Source organism: Oryctolagus cuniculus, chromosome 11 (genome assembly GCF_964237555.1).
Source record: "Oryctolagus cuniculus chromosome 11, mOryCun1.1, whole genome shotgun sequence".
Taxonomy (NCBI): Eukaryota; Metazoa; Chordata; class Mammalia; order Lagomorpha; family Leporidae; genus Oryctolagus; species Oryctolagus cuniculus.
The window spans coordinates 74,234,355-74,249,611 of record NC_091442.1 but is presented as its reverse complement, the minus strand read 5'-3'; the positions used below and the strand labels follow the sequence as shown (position 1 = coordinate 74,249,611).

The window sequence follows — 15,257 nt, the reverse complement described above, 5'->3', positions numbered from 1 at the left end:
CTACCCTTGTGCAAGTAGGTATATAATTAATAAATTACAAATAAATTTATTACAAAAATTTCTTCCTGTGTAAGTCAGAAATAATACCACACAGAATGTTTGTAAGAAAGAGAAGAATGAGTGGGTGCCAAAATGTTTTCTAAGACTGCGTTAAATTATTTTTAAAAATCTGCATTAATAGGGTTTGTTATGTATAAAATATCAAATTTTAAATAAACTCTAGTATTTGGCCTTGATGTATTATTTTATTAATAGGCATGTTTTCCTTTTAACAGATACCAGTAATAAAGTTCTTCGTTTTTTTTTTAAGGATAAAAATATACTGTGACTTATTAAAGATAATACTAGTTCACATCAAACACCAATGCCCTATTTCCTTTGGTAAATCATTGTAAGACATCTATTTTTAAAAAATCATTTGATTTTAAAAATTTCTGAAGTTTCTGTGTTCTGAGTTCTAATTCAACAGGATTTACCAAAGCATAGCTTGCACTTATTTCTTTTATAGTATTTATCATATTGCATTGTTTCTCTCAGGACACTTTGAGCAGAAAATCATGTCTCCATTCATTTTTGTTCTTAGCCTTTGACTTGTTTGTAAGAAGTCATGACATAGGATGAAAGCATCTGTGTTGTGTCCAGCAGAGGAAAAACTGTACTTTTGATTAGCTTTATGGTATTTGGTTAGAATGATAAGGAATCTATTGTGAAACTGAAGATTTTAAGAGACCCCTGTTAGGTTTTTCTCTGAAAATGAAATTAATCTTTATGGCAGACAAATAAATGTGAATAGAGTGATCTGATGTTAGTGGGGAGGATTTGGAGTATGCTGTCAGGATACTAACAATGAAAATGACAAAGAGAAAGCACACAGAAGATTGGCTCTAAAACTGAGTGGCAGTTTATTCAATGGTGTCAAATAATAATGAAAACAGTAATTTTGCCAAAAGCTTCCGTATTTTATGCCTTAATGGTTTAAAAATATTATACAACATAATTATTATAAATGGGAATTGGGCTACATTAATAAAATAGTGTTTGTTTTGTATTTGGAGTAGGAGGTAAGCCACATGAGTGTCCTGGAAAACACAGTTTATGCTAAAATGATTATTGCCCCAACTTAAATTTTGCCTATATTATAAAGCAGATGCAGTTAGTATTTGCTGATGAATTTATACCACTGAAAAGGTATTTGAAACCATACTAAAATACATATAATGACAATTTCAAGGAACTACATCCAGTACTTATGACAAAGATAAAACAACTTAAGAAATACCACCCACGGAAGGATTTTCAGAAAATATTTGCTGTAAATACCTCATGAGAACTAAGAAAATTTCTTCCTACCTTTGCATTTGCTTGAGACATTCCTTATTAAAACAGTGCTAACATTGTCAAAAGATTGTTACCAGGATCCAAGCAAATATCATTTTAAAAAAGGGGTAGGGGAACCCAAATTGCTGACCAAAGTTTCTTTTTATCAAAGTAGCCATTACTTTACAGGAAAGATTTATACCAATTTATGATCAGCTATATGCTTTCATATGGTAGCATCACAAGTTTGAATTAGGATTAAATAACTTGATGATATACTAATATGTTTTTACATGATTGGAACAAAGCTGTTTGAAGGAAATAATTTTTATTAAATATTTGGTGAAATAAGGCAAATACTTTAATAGTCATGTGGCAACCACAAAAGAGTTGTTTTATAAAATAATCAGCATTTGCACAGCTTTATCAAAAACATATAAGAACTACATTTCATTTCCCAATTGCACTACGGTTGCTCTATTTGACTTACTGAAAAAGGAAATAAAAAGCAAGCTTATGTGTAAGATAGATCCTATTTTTGGTTATGAATTATTTAGATGTAATACTCTAAGTGCTGCTGGTTTATGAAAAGGGAGGGGAAAAAGTCTACTATGCAGATATGCTATTTCTGAGATACAGAATGTATTTAGAAAGTTAAAAAGAAGAAAAAAAAAAAAAGCTTGAGTTTTAGTATCAACACTTATAGGAGCAGAAGTACCTAATACAGAATTTGCTAACACATGTGCTTACTAATACATCAATTTTGAAGATGTAAATATAGTATTTTTATTATAAGAAGAGTCATATGTGTTTCTCTATTGTTTAATTAAGGTAAAGCTAGATCCTGAAACATGTATATTACATGTTTGTAAAGTCAATATAGTCAGCTACGGATTTTTATCAGTCTGAGGTACTTGAGGCCTTATCAAATTTGGATGATTCAAGGATACTACACATTCCAAAATATTTTACAGTTTTTTTTTTTTATTTGACAGGTAGAGTTAGACAGCGAGGGAGAGAGATAAGAGAGAAAGGTCTTCCTTCTATTGGTTCACCCCCCAAATGGCCACCACAGCCGGAGCTACGCCGATCCAAAGCCAGGAGCCAGGTACTTCTTCCAGATCTCCCACACGGGTGCAGGCGCCCAAGCACTTGGGCCATCCCCCACTGCCTTCCCGGGCCACAGCAGAGAGCTGGACCGGAACAGGAGCAAATGGACAAGAACCCAGTGCCCATATGGGATGCCGGCTCTGCAGGCAGAGGATTAACCAAGTGAGCCACGGCTCCGGCCCAAACCCCAACAGTTTTAAGATCACTATTTAATGTTGGTTAGCTACTACTTAGCATCTTATTTAGAATTTAATTTTCCAACTTTGGAACTGGACAAGGATTCTTTTTCTAATATAAATTACACATATTATGTGTTACATGCTGTTCTTTAACAGTAGCTTAAATAAATACAAAACATCTCGCAAACATAGTAATTTCCTAGCAAAAATTTTAAGAATGTAATTCTAACGTAAGGCACTTCGAATAATTTTCAAATAAAAGCCTCATAAAATTTTTTTTGTAATCAAGTCTTTATAAGTTATACAGTAATGGTACTTCAAGTAAAGCTTTATTAATAATCAACTTCAGCATAATTACCATAAATATCTTTGCCTCCAAAAAGAATGAAGATTGGACATCAAGTTCTGTGCAAGCTAAACTTCAGTGAAGGTGCCCTTCATCTGTGTTAGATTTAGGTAACTGCCAGTGTTTTATCTTGTTGCTTTCCTTCAAGAATCTTAAAATCCTCCAAAGGAAGACTACTTAAGGCAGTTGGTAAAATGTGTTCTGATGTGCCCTTAGGTAATATGTTATTTGCTTCTAAATTCTTCACCAAGCACGTGGCTTGGATCCATCTACGAGTTGCTCTACGTTCTTTCTGTAGGCAGGTCTTCATTTTTCTTTTCAAGCTTGCGATTTCTTTTTCCAGCTTAATTATCCTCCTCTTTGCCTCCATTGGATTCCTAAAGGCATAACTGTGTTCAAGTAGTACTTGTTGAGTATTTAGGTTTGATTTTAAATTAGACGGTCCAGATGGAGCACAACTGTTGTTTTTCTTCAAAAGATTCTTTGACTTGAGTTTCTGATCCAAATAAAATTAAAGGATTAAACATAAATTATGGATGATACAAATAACTACATACTGTCGTTTTAGATAAAATTGCTTTTAAAAGTCTGATGGGAAGCAACAGCAGTCCATCTCATATAAGCATTCATTAAGTTTCTCATATAGCTGAATACACTCTAGTCACCTATTTCTTTTTGTCATCTCTGGAGAGGTTGAAAAATGGATTTAGAAACAAACAGGGGACTTACGGGTCCAGCACTGTGGTGTAGCGGGTAAAGCCACCGCCTGCAGTGCCAGCATCCCATATAGGCGCTGGTTCAAGTCCTGGCTGCTCCACTTCTGATCCAGCTCTCTGCTATGGCCTGGGAAAGCAGTAGAGAATGGCCCAAGTGCTTGGACCCCTGCACCCACATGGGAAACCTGGAGGAAGCTCCTGGATCCAGATGGGCCCAGCTTTGGCCATTATGGCCATATGAGGAATGAACCAGCAGATGGAGGACCTCTCTCTGCCGCTCTGTAACTCTGCTTTTCAAATAAATAAATAAATCTTTAAAAAAGGAAGGAAGGAAGGAAGGGAGGAAAGGAGGGAGGGAGGGAGGGAGAAACAGTGGCCTTCTAAGGTCTCTCCAAAGTACTGAGTGTAAGTCTCTCTGGAGATTAAACAATCGCAATTCTCTTACCAAGGCCAGTTTAGAATGTGTGTTAACCTTTCTTTGTGATACAGGTTTAATACTCTTTTTACTTAAATACTATTCTCTCAATTTGATGAATATTTCAGATCTAGGGCCCTACTTAATAAAAATTTAAGAATCTATAGAAACATATTTTCAAATATCAAGCTTGATTTATCTATTAATTGCTCACAGTAACATCCTCAAGAATTTAAAATCTCAGGGCTGGTGTTGTGGGTAACAAGTTAAGCTGCCCCTGCAAAGCTGACATCCATATGGGCACTGGTTCAAGTCCCGGCTGCTCCACTGCCAATCCAGCTCCCTGCTAATAATGTGCCTGGGAAAGCAGCTGAAGATGACACAAGTCCTTAGGCTCCTCCAACCATATGCAAGACCCAGAAGAAGCATTAAAATCTGGCTAGGAACTTTTTGTCCAAATCAGAAATCTAAGGACTCTTTTTTCTTTTGTTATCTTTCATGCAAACAGTCATGAAGTCCTATTATTTCTAAATATTTCTATCATGAATCCTTTCCATTATTCTTCATGCATCAGGCCTATATCCTATCTAGCTCCTGACTGATTTCTCCCCCTTATTTTGATTCTCACTAACCTCTATTCTGCCACCAGAATAAGTTTTTCTGCAGATTTGACCTTCCTTTGCTGGTTCAAATCTTCCTTGCCTACCTATTACCTATGCATAGCATATTATACTATTGAGGATCTTGCCCTATTTTGTCATTCACTGTCTTGATTGCACTCTAGCAATACTAAACCACTTATAATTACCAGATTATATCATATTCTCTTAAATTTGTGTTTTTCATTCATTAAATAAACATTTATTGAAACATAATATGCATTCCTGCAGACATGATGGTAAACAAATAAGACAAATATGGTATCTGTTTTTGTGAGTGAACTCTTGGTTCCTCTGCATAAGGAATTGGCAGGGACTCTATATTTTTTTGAAAAGCAGATACACAGAGATCTTCGATCTGCTGGTCTACCCCTCAAATGCCCACAACAGCCAGAGCTAGGCCAGGCTGAAGTCAGGAACCTGGAACTCAATTTGGGGTCTCCCTCATGTGTGCTACAGACCCAAATACTTAGGCCATCATCTGCTGCCTCTCAGAGTGCACATTAGGAGGCAGCTGGAATCAGAATCAGAGCCAGGACTCAAACCCTGGCACTCCAATTTGGAAGAAGAAATTCAACATAGCAAATTAACTACTATACTAAATGCCCACTCCAAGGACTCTTGATCTTTATATCCCCAGCATCTGACTTAAATCCTAGCATAATGTTAAGTTTGGTATTTGATGGATGATTAAATGATCAAAATGTCAAAAATGAGGCACATTTCAAATTCAATAAATATCGGAGGGCATACTATGTGCTAGGCACTCTTAAGAAATGTTGAGGAGTCAGAAGTGAGGAACAGGAGCAGGCATTGTGGTTTAACAGGTTAAGCTACCGCCTGCAATGCTGCCATCCCATATGGGTCCTGGGTCATATCCCATCCGCTCCAATTCTGATCCAGCTCCCTGCTAATGTGCCTAGGAAAAAAAGCAGTGGATGGTCCAAGTTCTTGGGCCCCTGCCACCCAAATGGGAGACCCAGATGGAGTTCTCAGCTCCTGGCTTTGGCCTGGCCTAGCCCTGGCTGTTTCAACCATCTGGGGATGAAACAGTAGACAGAAGATCTCACTCTCTGTCTCTCTCCTTCTCGCTCTGTAACTGCATTTTAAAGCAATAAATAATCTTTCTCAAAAAAATGAAAAAGTTCTCTCCTGGAGCTTTTCTAATACCTGTGGAAACCTTTTTATTTCAGCCTCCTTTCACATTTAGACATTAATACAGGTACATTTGCAAATTTAACTCACACTTAAGAAAAGCAGTGGTTTTTCTTCTTTCAGAGGAAACTGTCCTCCTTTTCAAAGTTAAACTCTATTTGTGTTCATTCTATTCCTTCTTACCTTTTGGCATCCCTCTCTTTCTTAGCTTAGCTCTTCCTCACTGACCAGGTCTTCTCTAACCAGGTAAAACAGTCTGAATTCATTCTGTACCTTTCCTATTTCCTTTCAGTTGCTAACATTTGATTATTTTCAACTCATACTTCAACCCATAGGCATTTATTCTACTCATGAAACTGCAATTGTTTTGTGCAAGGTCAAGAACCCTCTCACAAGTTTGTCCTAACTGCTGGAGTTCTATGAACTTTTCTGTTATGCCTCACTCTGAACTTATATCCTTTGAGGTAACTCTGGGTGTGCTGCTCTTAAAGTACTTGTTATTTGCCTATCATCTTGAAATCAGAGCAGAGTGATACCAAAGGTTTCATTATTCCTATTTCTCAAATCACACCAATGGTACATTGATCAATAAAAACTGGTAGCAATGTAAAACTCCAATACAGTAAAACAGTTCGGATTCAGGAAAGACAATTGGAGTCAACAGACTGAGTTCTAATTCTAGCCTGAACCTTTATGGCATAAGAGCACAGACTGCAATTTTCTCGTGGCATATCGATATATATATGAATTTTAGTGTACTCTAAGTTGTTGTATAAACAAAAAGAAACAGGTTCTAAAAATGGTACAAAGGAGAGCAACATTACCTACCACAGACTTTATATGGGTACAAAAATCAAAAATGGTTGGAACAGCATCCATTTTAAGCCGTCGAGTTTGTCCTGTTAGGTCAAAACAGGAGGCTTCAAAGTGCTTTGAACAAAGAAAGGTATGTTTTCCTGGCACAAAATTTTTGCGCCTAACCAGGCGAATCCATTCCTTTCTTCTTTTAGGATCCAAAGGAAACCTTTAAAAAAAAAAAAAAGGCAATTCAAATTCTATCCTACTTGTGTGACTGTACCTGAATGGTAAAACAAATTAAAAAAGTAATGGTTTAAAGTATTTCCCATTTATATAAAAAATTTAAAACAACATCCAGACACTGGAACAAAATTCATGCTAATTTTTGTAAGTTTGAAAAAATTAGCAAAAATTTATTTGAGTGCTTTTATTTTTCAGGACTTTCCCAACAGACATGCCTTCTTACTCTATTCCTTAACATGGGCAGTAAAAGAAAAATGACTGAATTGGCCTAGATGAAGTTTATTTAAACTATTATAAGCAGGAGTAATTTCAAATGCTTTGATTTACTAATATAAATGGTCAAGAGAAATCATGTATCTAAAGATGGAATTTTATCAAGAAAAGCTGAGGCAGATCATAATTCTCCTATCTCTGTGTTCTGTTTTTATGACACCTAACATTGTTACATTTTAATAAGGTTCCAGTGAAATACAAAAGTTTCCTCAAGACAGGTATTATATCTTTTCATCTATTTAACACTTAACACATTGCATGCAAGCAGTAGAGACTCAAGATACATTTGCTGAATTAATACAAATATCAAATATTTGAACTAGTAATTCACTGAATTTCTTCCATATATTACATATTAAAAAACTATATATATTAAAAAACCTGTTATGTAGTAGAGCAAAAAAGCTTAGTTATAAAAATAGTAAAAAGCTTTGTAGCAACGTTTTCCTTTAATATTTATTCCAAACACAAAATATATGAATACGCCTTCAGTGTTACCTGTTAAAGATGAGGTGAATACAAGGGGTTGTCTCTAAAAACTCTACTGGTAACTATGTTGACTGGCTTGGAAACGTAAGAATCAACATTCTAAAGTTCAATGCTTTAGACTACCTTATCCTATAACTATTAATTGTTTAGAAAGAATCATAAATCCATGTTAGAAGATTATGAAGCCCCCAATGCAAGTCTTACAAGGCAAAAATCTTTGACTCTATCTCATATATAGCTGTCCCTTGGTTTCCATGGGAGTTTGGTTCCAGGAACCCCATGGATACCAAAATCTGTCGATGTTCAAGTCCCTTATAAAAATTGGCTCATTTGCATAACCTATACATATATCCTGTTATATACTTTAAATCATCCCTAAATTACTTTTAATACCTAATAAAATATAAATGATATGTAAATATTTGTTATTTGTAGTACTCAGAGAATATGACCCCAAAAAAGTCCGTACGTGTTCAGTATAGATGCAATTTCATTTTCAAATATTTTTGACCCTCGGTTGGTTAAATTTATGGAACCCTGGTTACAGAGGGTTGACTGTACTAGGTTTGCTCACATTCCCAGCAATGAGAGGCACAAAAGATCAAAGTCCAAATTCACAGTAAACAGTTTCCATCTCCTGTCCCCTGAACTCCAAACATACCCTGAGTTGAAGATCCTTAATTATGAAACCAATGCCTCAAACTGAACCTTAACTTGATCAAATTCTACTTCCTTCTTTTCAGACTTTAGGAATCCCCTCTAAGAAAGTGTTTCATGATCAGAAGACTACATTAGATGTTGCTATATCACATATCATTAATATCACAGTTCTTTTAAAAATTGTTTTGTTCTTATTCATTTTTTACTTAAAAGATAGAGAGACAGACAGACAGAGAGAAGTCTTCCATCCTCTGGTTCACTCCTCAAATGCTCACAACAACTAAAGCTGAGCTAAGCTGAAGCCAAGAGATCAGGACTCAAGCCAGGTCTTTTACACGGATGGCAGAGATACAACTTCTTTATTATTATTATTATTATTACGTATTTTACAGGTAGAGTTACAGACAGTGAGAGAGAGACAGACAGACAGACAGACAGAAAGGTTTTCCTTCCATTGGTTCACTCCCCAAATGGCCACCACAGCTGGCACTGCGCTGATCCAAAGTCAGGAGCCAGGTGCTTCCTCCTGGTCTCCCATGCGGGTGCAGGGGCCCAAGCACCTGGGCCATCCTCCACTGCATTCTTGGGCCACAGCAGAGAGCTGGACTGGAAGAGGCACAACTGGGACTAGAACCGGGTACCCATATGGGTTGCTGGCGTCGCAGGCGGAGGATTATCCAAGTGAGCCATGGCGCTGGCCCAGAAATACAACTTCTTGGGCTTAACCATTATTGTGTCTGCTAGGGTACACAGCAGCAGAAACCTGGAATTGGAAATGAAACCAGTACTGGAACCCAGGAACTCTCATGGAGCATGTGGGTGTCCCAAATACCCTCCTGAACATCACTTTGTTTTAATTGCTTACTTTTCTGTCTCCCCCACTAAATTCCAAGATAGGAGCTTTTTTTCATTACTCTATCCCTAGGTCTAGCATAGTATCTAGGGTAGTACATGTTATTTAAATAATAGTCCTATATGACCCAATGAATACTTGAACTAATGGGGTTAATTTGGCATTGCTAAGTCATCTTTAGATTACCTATGCAGAAACAGTTTTATATTTGTTTTTTGTTTTTATATGGCATTAACCTTAATCATGTTTTGAATGTACTGCTTAGATTTTTCTCAGTACCTTCAAAGGGTGAGAGATGTAGCCCATAAGCTGAATTTAAGTAATAAAAGATCACTGGGGTAGGTATATGACCAAGCAGGTAAGATACCACTTGAGGCCCGCATTCCATGTTGGAGTGTCTGGGCTTGAGTCCTGGCTCTTCTCCTGACTCTACTTCCCTGCTAATCTGCATTCTGGGAGGCAGCAGGTCACTGCCACCCATGTGGAAAACCTGGATTGAACTCCAGCTCCTGGATTTGGCCTGGAAACATTCCAGCTATTGCACATATTTGGTGGAGTGAAGCAGCAAATCAAAGTTCTCTCTTTCTCTCAAATAAGTAAAAAATTTTTTTAAACATTACTTATTTATTTGAAAGACAATGTGACAGAGAGGCAGAAGAGAGCTCTTCCATCTGCTGGTTCACTTCCAAAAGGCCACAACAGCCCAGGTTGAACTGGGCTGAAGTCAGGAGCCAGGAACTCCATCCTGGTCACCTACATGGGTGCCAGGGGCCAAGTACTTGGACCATCTTCTACTGTCTTTCCAGATAGATTAGCAGGATTGGAAGCGGTTTGGGACTCAAAGCAGTGCTCTGAATATGAGATATCTACATCACAGGCAGCAACTTAGCAGCTGTGCCACAACATTGGCCCCAGTAAAAAACTTTTTTTAAAAGAAAAGGAAAACTTTGGTCAAAAGGGTATATTTAAAAAACACATCCTATACATATTTAAAAAATATGCTAGTACCAGATGGATATACCAAGCTCTCGAAACATCAAAAATTACTTAGTCTCTTAAATAATGCTATTTTGCTTGTGTCTTTAACAATTCAATGCCTTACTTTTTTTTTTTTTTTTTTTTGACAGGCAGAGTGGACAGTGAGAGAGAGAGACAGAGAGAAAGGTCTTCCTTTGCCGTTGGTTCACCCTCCAATGGCCGGCGCACCGCGCTGATCCAAAGGCAGGAGCCAGGTGCTTCTCCTGGTCTCCCATGGGGTGCAGGGCCCAAGCACTTGGGCCATCCTCCACTGCACTCTCGAACCACAGCAGAGAGCTGGCCTGGAAGAGGGGCAACCGGGACAGAATCCGGTGCCCGACCAGGACTAGATTTTCCATTCACTGGTTCACTCCCCGAATGCCTACAACAACCAGGGCAGGGTCAGGCTGAAATCAAGAGAACCTAGAGCCGGCGCCGCGGCTCACTAGGCTAATCCTCCGCCTGCGGCACCGGCACACCGGGTTCTAGTTCCAGTCGGGGCGCTGGATTCTGTCCCGGTTGTCCCTCTTCCAGGCCAGCTTTCTGCTGTGGCCAGGGAGTGCAGTGGAGGATGGCCCAAGTGCTTGGGCCCTGCACCCCATGGGAGACCAGGAGAAGCACCTGGCTCCTGGCTCTGTATCAGCCGGCCGCAGCGGCCGGGTGAACCAACGGCAAAATGAAGACCTTTCTCTCTGTCTCTCTCTCTCACTGTCCACTCTGCCTGTCAAAAAAAAAAAAAAGTGAAGAGAACCTAGAACTCAATAGGTGGCAGGGATCCAACTATTTCAACCATCACCTGCTGCCTCTCAAATGGTGCATTGTCAGGAAGCTAGAACTGAGAGAGAGGAGCTGGGAAACCCAAGCACTCCAATATGGGATGCAGTAGTTACAACCCCGTCTTAACTGTGCCAAATACCTGCCCCAGGTCTCCTTTTTTATCGTCCATAAAGTGGAAGTAGGAATGGTTCTAAGGATTAAATGAGAAAATGTTAGTAAATGCTTGGCCTCATTTACAGTATGTGGTAAATTATTAATGGTTACTTCTTATTATAAAATAATTATAAGTCTCATGAGTCTTTATAAACAGGTAAGTACAGGGTTGCATTGAGCCATAAAACAGGAAGGACCAATCGAGTCAGGAGCTTAAGAGCAGGAATTAGAAAAGCTAGAGTGAGAGTACTGAAGAGTGTTAAGAGTATCCTGGGGACAAGGAAGAGTGGTAAGACTAGAAATAATGCTGGAGGGCCTTCAACTTCATCAAAAATGGCACTGATAAGTAATTAAAGGGCTGAATTTCAAGAGCTGACTGTTAACAGAATATTTTTGAACTGCTTATTAAACATAGCCTTTATTAAAAATATAAATTTACATTTAAATAAAACCAAAATACTCAAAAACCCTTACTTTCCTGATGATTTTTACAACTATCTTCACTTAAAAAAATTTATTCACTTCAAAGTCAGAGTACACAGAGTCAGAGTTCTTCCATATACTGGTTCACTCCCCAGATGGTGACAAAGGCTGGGCAAGGCTGAAGCCAGGAGCCAGAAGCTTCTTCCAGTCTCCAATGTGAGTGGCAGAGGTCCAGGGCCCAAGTACTTGGACTATCATCTGCTGCTTTCCCCAGGACATTAGCAGGGAGCTGGATCCAAAGCAGAGCAGACGGGACACGAACTAGAACCCAGATGGGAGGCTGGTGTTGCAGGAGGTGGCTCTACCTACCATGCCACAACATTAGCCCCTACTATCTACACTCTTAAGGTTATTTATGTCTGTTGTGCCTGTATGGTGGAAGTACTGCAGAACAGTGTAGTACTGCACATCTTTTCCTAATTCCATGATCAGTGATGTATTAGTAACTTGAAATAAGCCTTGGTAGAGTATTTATAATCATAGAAATTAGGCAAACTCGATGTTAAATCAGGGCTTTTTCCCTTCCCCGGAGAGATGGTTGTTAAACATTTAGCAACACACCACTGATAACAGTAGACTGGTTAGAAGAGCCCGAATGGATGCAGTCAACCAGTTAAGAGGCTGTTGTAATAACCTGCTGAAGGAGTGGTAAGAAGTCAAGGAAGAATGACTTTGAAGTTTCTGGATGGATGGTGTTTCCATTTACTGAGAGAAGGAAGAAAGGAAGTGGAGTCCATTTGGGGGAATGGCAGTTCATCAGTACCGATGATGAATCTGAGGAACCAGATAGAAACCAGTAACTAAGTAGACAGATATGGACAGGAGACACTGATATGAGAATGAGCAGTGGATATTCACGAGACCACAGGCATAGCTGAAATTATCCTGACAACAGTGTGAAGACCTTGGTTAGGGCATAGGAGAGAAGGGCTGCTGAGGAGATTGAAGACGGGCCAAGAAAGAGGAAAATCACAAAATCAATGTTAAATAATTCAAAAGCAGAGACTATCTCAAGGAGGAAATGGTCACATGCCATGACAAATCAATCTAGAGATATGGAAATGTTAGCCAAGGGCAGTTTCAGATTACTGGGTAGACCCAAAGATGGAATGGGCTGAATAAGAGGTAAGAAAAATGGAGATAGTTTAGGTAACACAGGGATGAAAAAGTCAACTAGTGTCATAAAGAGGAGTCAGTTAATGAAATATTTTTTAAGATAGATGTATTTTTATAATTAATGCTGTTTTAAGATCCAACTTTGAGTTTATACATGAATGTGTTAAATTCATAGCTAGCAAATTGTATGCATGTCATTGTACCACCATGCATCTCTCCAACATTGTTATTGGTGCCTGGACTTATCTTTCTCATCTTCCAAATCAAATTACCAAATCTAGAAGTTTCAAGTATTTTTAAAATCTGTCCACTTTTCTCCATCAATACCTCTGCAGCATAGGTCCCTAGGTGACCTGTCCAGATCTTACTACAGCTTCCTAACAACTTTTCCTTATTAACTCTCCTCTCCCTTAATCCAGTGCTGACATCAACTAAGCAGGACAGTGTTTAGTTCAGCTGACATTTTGATGGGATTCTTCTGTGAAGGAAACTGTGGGTAAATTAACATTCTGTAAAAATTTTTCTCAACAAATTCATCTCTGATGACACTTGCCCAGTACTTTCAGTAACAACGTAATTCTCCACACTACAGCCACAGGGCTTTTTAAGATGCTAATCTAATCAGGCCATTCTTTTTAAACCCTCCATGGCTTAAGGATCTTTCCAATGAAACAGAGAATACTTAAGTAGATAGAGGACCGGGTCTGTCATTCTTTGGTCTCATCTGAAACATAGCATCTTTTGAGAAGCGTTCTTTGACTTTCCAAGGCCATTAGGTCTCTCTGTCTTTTCTGTGGCAATTAACTGTTATTACATATCTTTCTCTTCCCGTTAAATGCTAAACTCCAGAAAGGTTAAGATGTTTGTGAAGTCTTGGTAGAATGTCAGGCATTTAGGATCTCACCTGTATGTTTGATGGGTGAATGAACAATAGAACTATCTTTTTAATGAAGTAGTTTAAAAATAGAAGCATTGCAAGATTTTTTTTTTTTCTAAATGGACACTTTGGATAGGGACCACATTGAGTAATAGGTAGGGTAAACATCAAGAATATAAATTCCTACATTCTAACACCATCTAACTTGTGAGGTATACAAAAATCAGAACTGTTTTCACATGACTTCAATATTTCTTTTGTTAGGCACCTGCCAGCAACTTACAAAGAAGGGAAACATTTAGTGAGTAACTGTTCAAGATAGTGTTCAAAGTGCTTTCAGAAATTCTGATTTGACAGAATTAAAGAATTTTGAACGCTCTTCCAACAAATGAAGGCAAAATAAAACCTACGTTCTTTCTACTACTCTGACTAGTAAGAACACTCTTCAAACAAACGAAGGAAAAATAAAATCAGGGTTTTTATTATTGTAATAAGAGGTTTATCTTTTGCACTTTGATTAACATCGTTTAATCCAAGGCTATCAATGAGGACTCAATTCCTCAGAGTTACTGTGTGTGGCTATTAAACATCTAAATACTTCCCATGTGAATTCAGGTAGTGAGAAGTTCCTAATTTTAATGGGAACACAGCAGGCTTCACAGGTGATTGATTGCTCGCTGTGATGGGGACGATCTTTCACCCTGAGGGCGCCTTTATGTCAAAACCTGATCTAATCTATAGGAGTAGAAGTAGCAACTCAAGCTCTCCTCCTGTGCCTTTTTCTCTAAGAGGCCCTCACCATCCAGCACTTGCATTCCTTTCAGAGAAGTGAACCTTCCCTGAAAGGAGAAAAAAACCTGGACAGATTTCAGGATTCACACACAATGGTCCAAATGATGATTCCTAGCAACTCGCTGGGAAAGCTACTCCTTTTCTTCCACGAAAGCAACTGCCAGCCTCGAACTCCCATTTCCGGTCCCACTCCTCTCCGCCCAGGTTACCTGTGGAAGCTGATGTTAATGTGCTTGTTGTAGGTGGTAGCACAGCCCGCGGCGGCGCAATTGGTCGGCATTTCCCTTGCCCCCTCATTCGGCGCTGTTCTAAGCCTGTTCTGAGGCGCCGGCTGCTAAGCTTGCTTCCGGCCCAGGTTAGACAATCGAGGCAGACCAAGGACCTACTGCGCTTAGCCTCGAAAGTGGGGGTGGGAAGAAGGGCTTGTGTGTGGGGGCGAAGAGGGGGTCAACCTCCCCGTTCTCTTTATTAATATGGCGGGTTAGAACCCACGGAGCCAACCATCCAGGAGCCGCAGTCGCCTTCGTCTGCCTTCACCAACATGGCTGACAAATCCCGCTCTTTGCTCCCTCCCTCAAAAGGGAGTAGATCTACTCCGTTTCTTTGGCAGCAGTCCTCGGAGCAATCAAAGGAAAAGGCGCTTCCCCCTCCAAGCCCTAAGAACCTCTCAAAGCTGTGGCTAACAGGAGCCCGCCCATCCCGGCACGCACCCAGCTGACCCAGTCCCGAGCGGGCGGTAGGTGTGAGCCACAGGCCGGAAGACGAAGCCGCTGAGACTCGCGCACCAACCTCTGAAATCGCGTCACCTGCTTTGTTATCGCGTGAGTTG

General features: G+C 39.3%; 1 protein-coding gene across 3 annotated transcripts in view; it reads right to left on the bottom strand.

The window, feature by feature from the left end:
- Nucleotides 1-15,257, bottom strand: part of THAP2 (THAP domain containing 2) — an 18,171-nt gene extending 2,914 nt beyond the window's left edge. For 2 of the 3 annotated variants that reach the window (XR_007919501.2, XR_007919500.2), the window contains exons 1-3: nucleotides 14,638-15,257; nucleotides 6,726-6,921; nucleotides 2,965-3,448 (exon numbers count right to left, since the gene is read on the bottom strand). Coding sequence is in view for 1 of the 3 variants with exons in the window: in XM_008256791.4 (XP_008255013.1) it covers nucleotides 3,059-3,448; nucleotides 6,726-6,921; nucleotides 14,638-14,708 (657 nt within the window). In the remaining 2 variants the exon portion in view is untranslated. Of the gene's footprint in view, nucleotides 1-878; nucleotides 3,449-6,725; nucleotides 6,922-14,637 lie in introns of those variants that run through there. The other variant, XM_008256791.4, reaches the window with a different exon arrangement.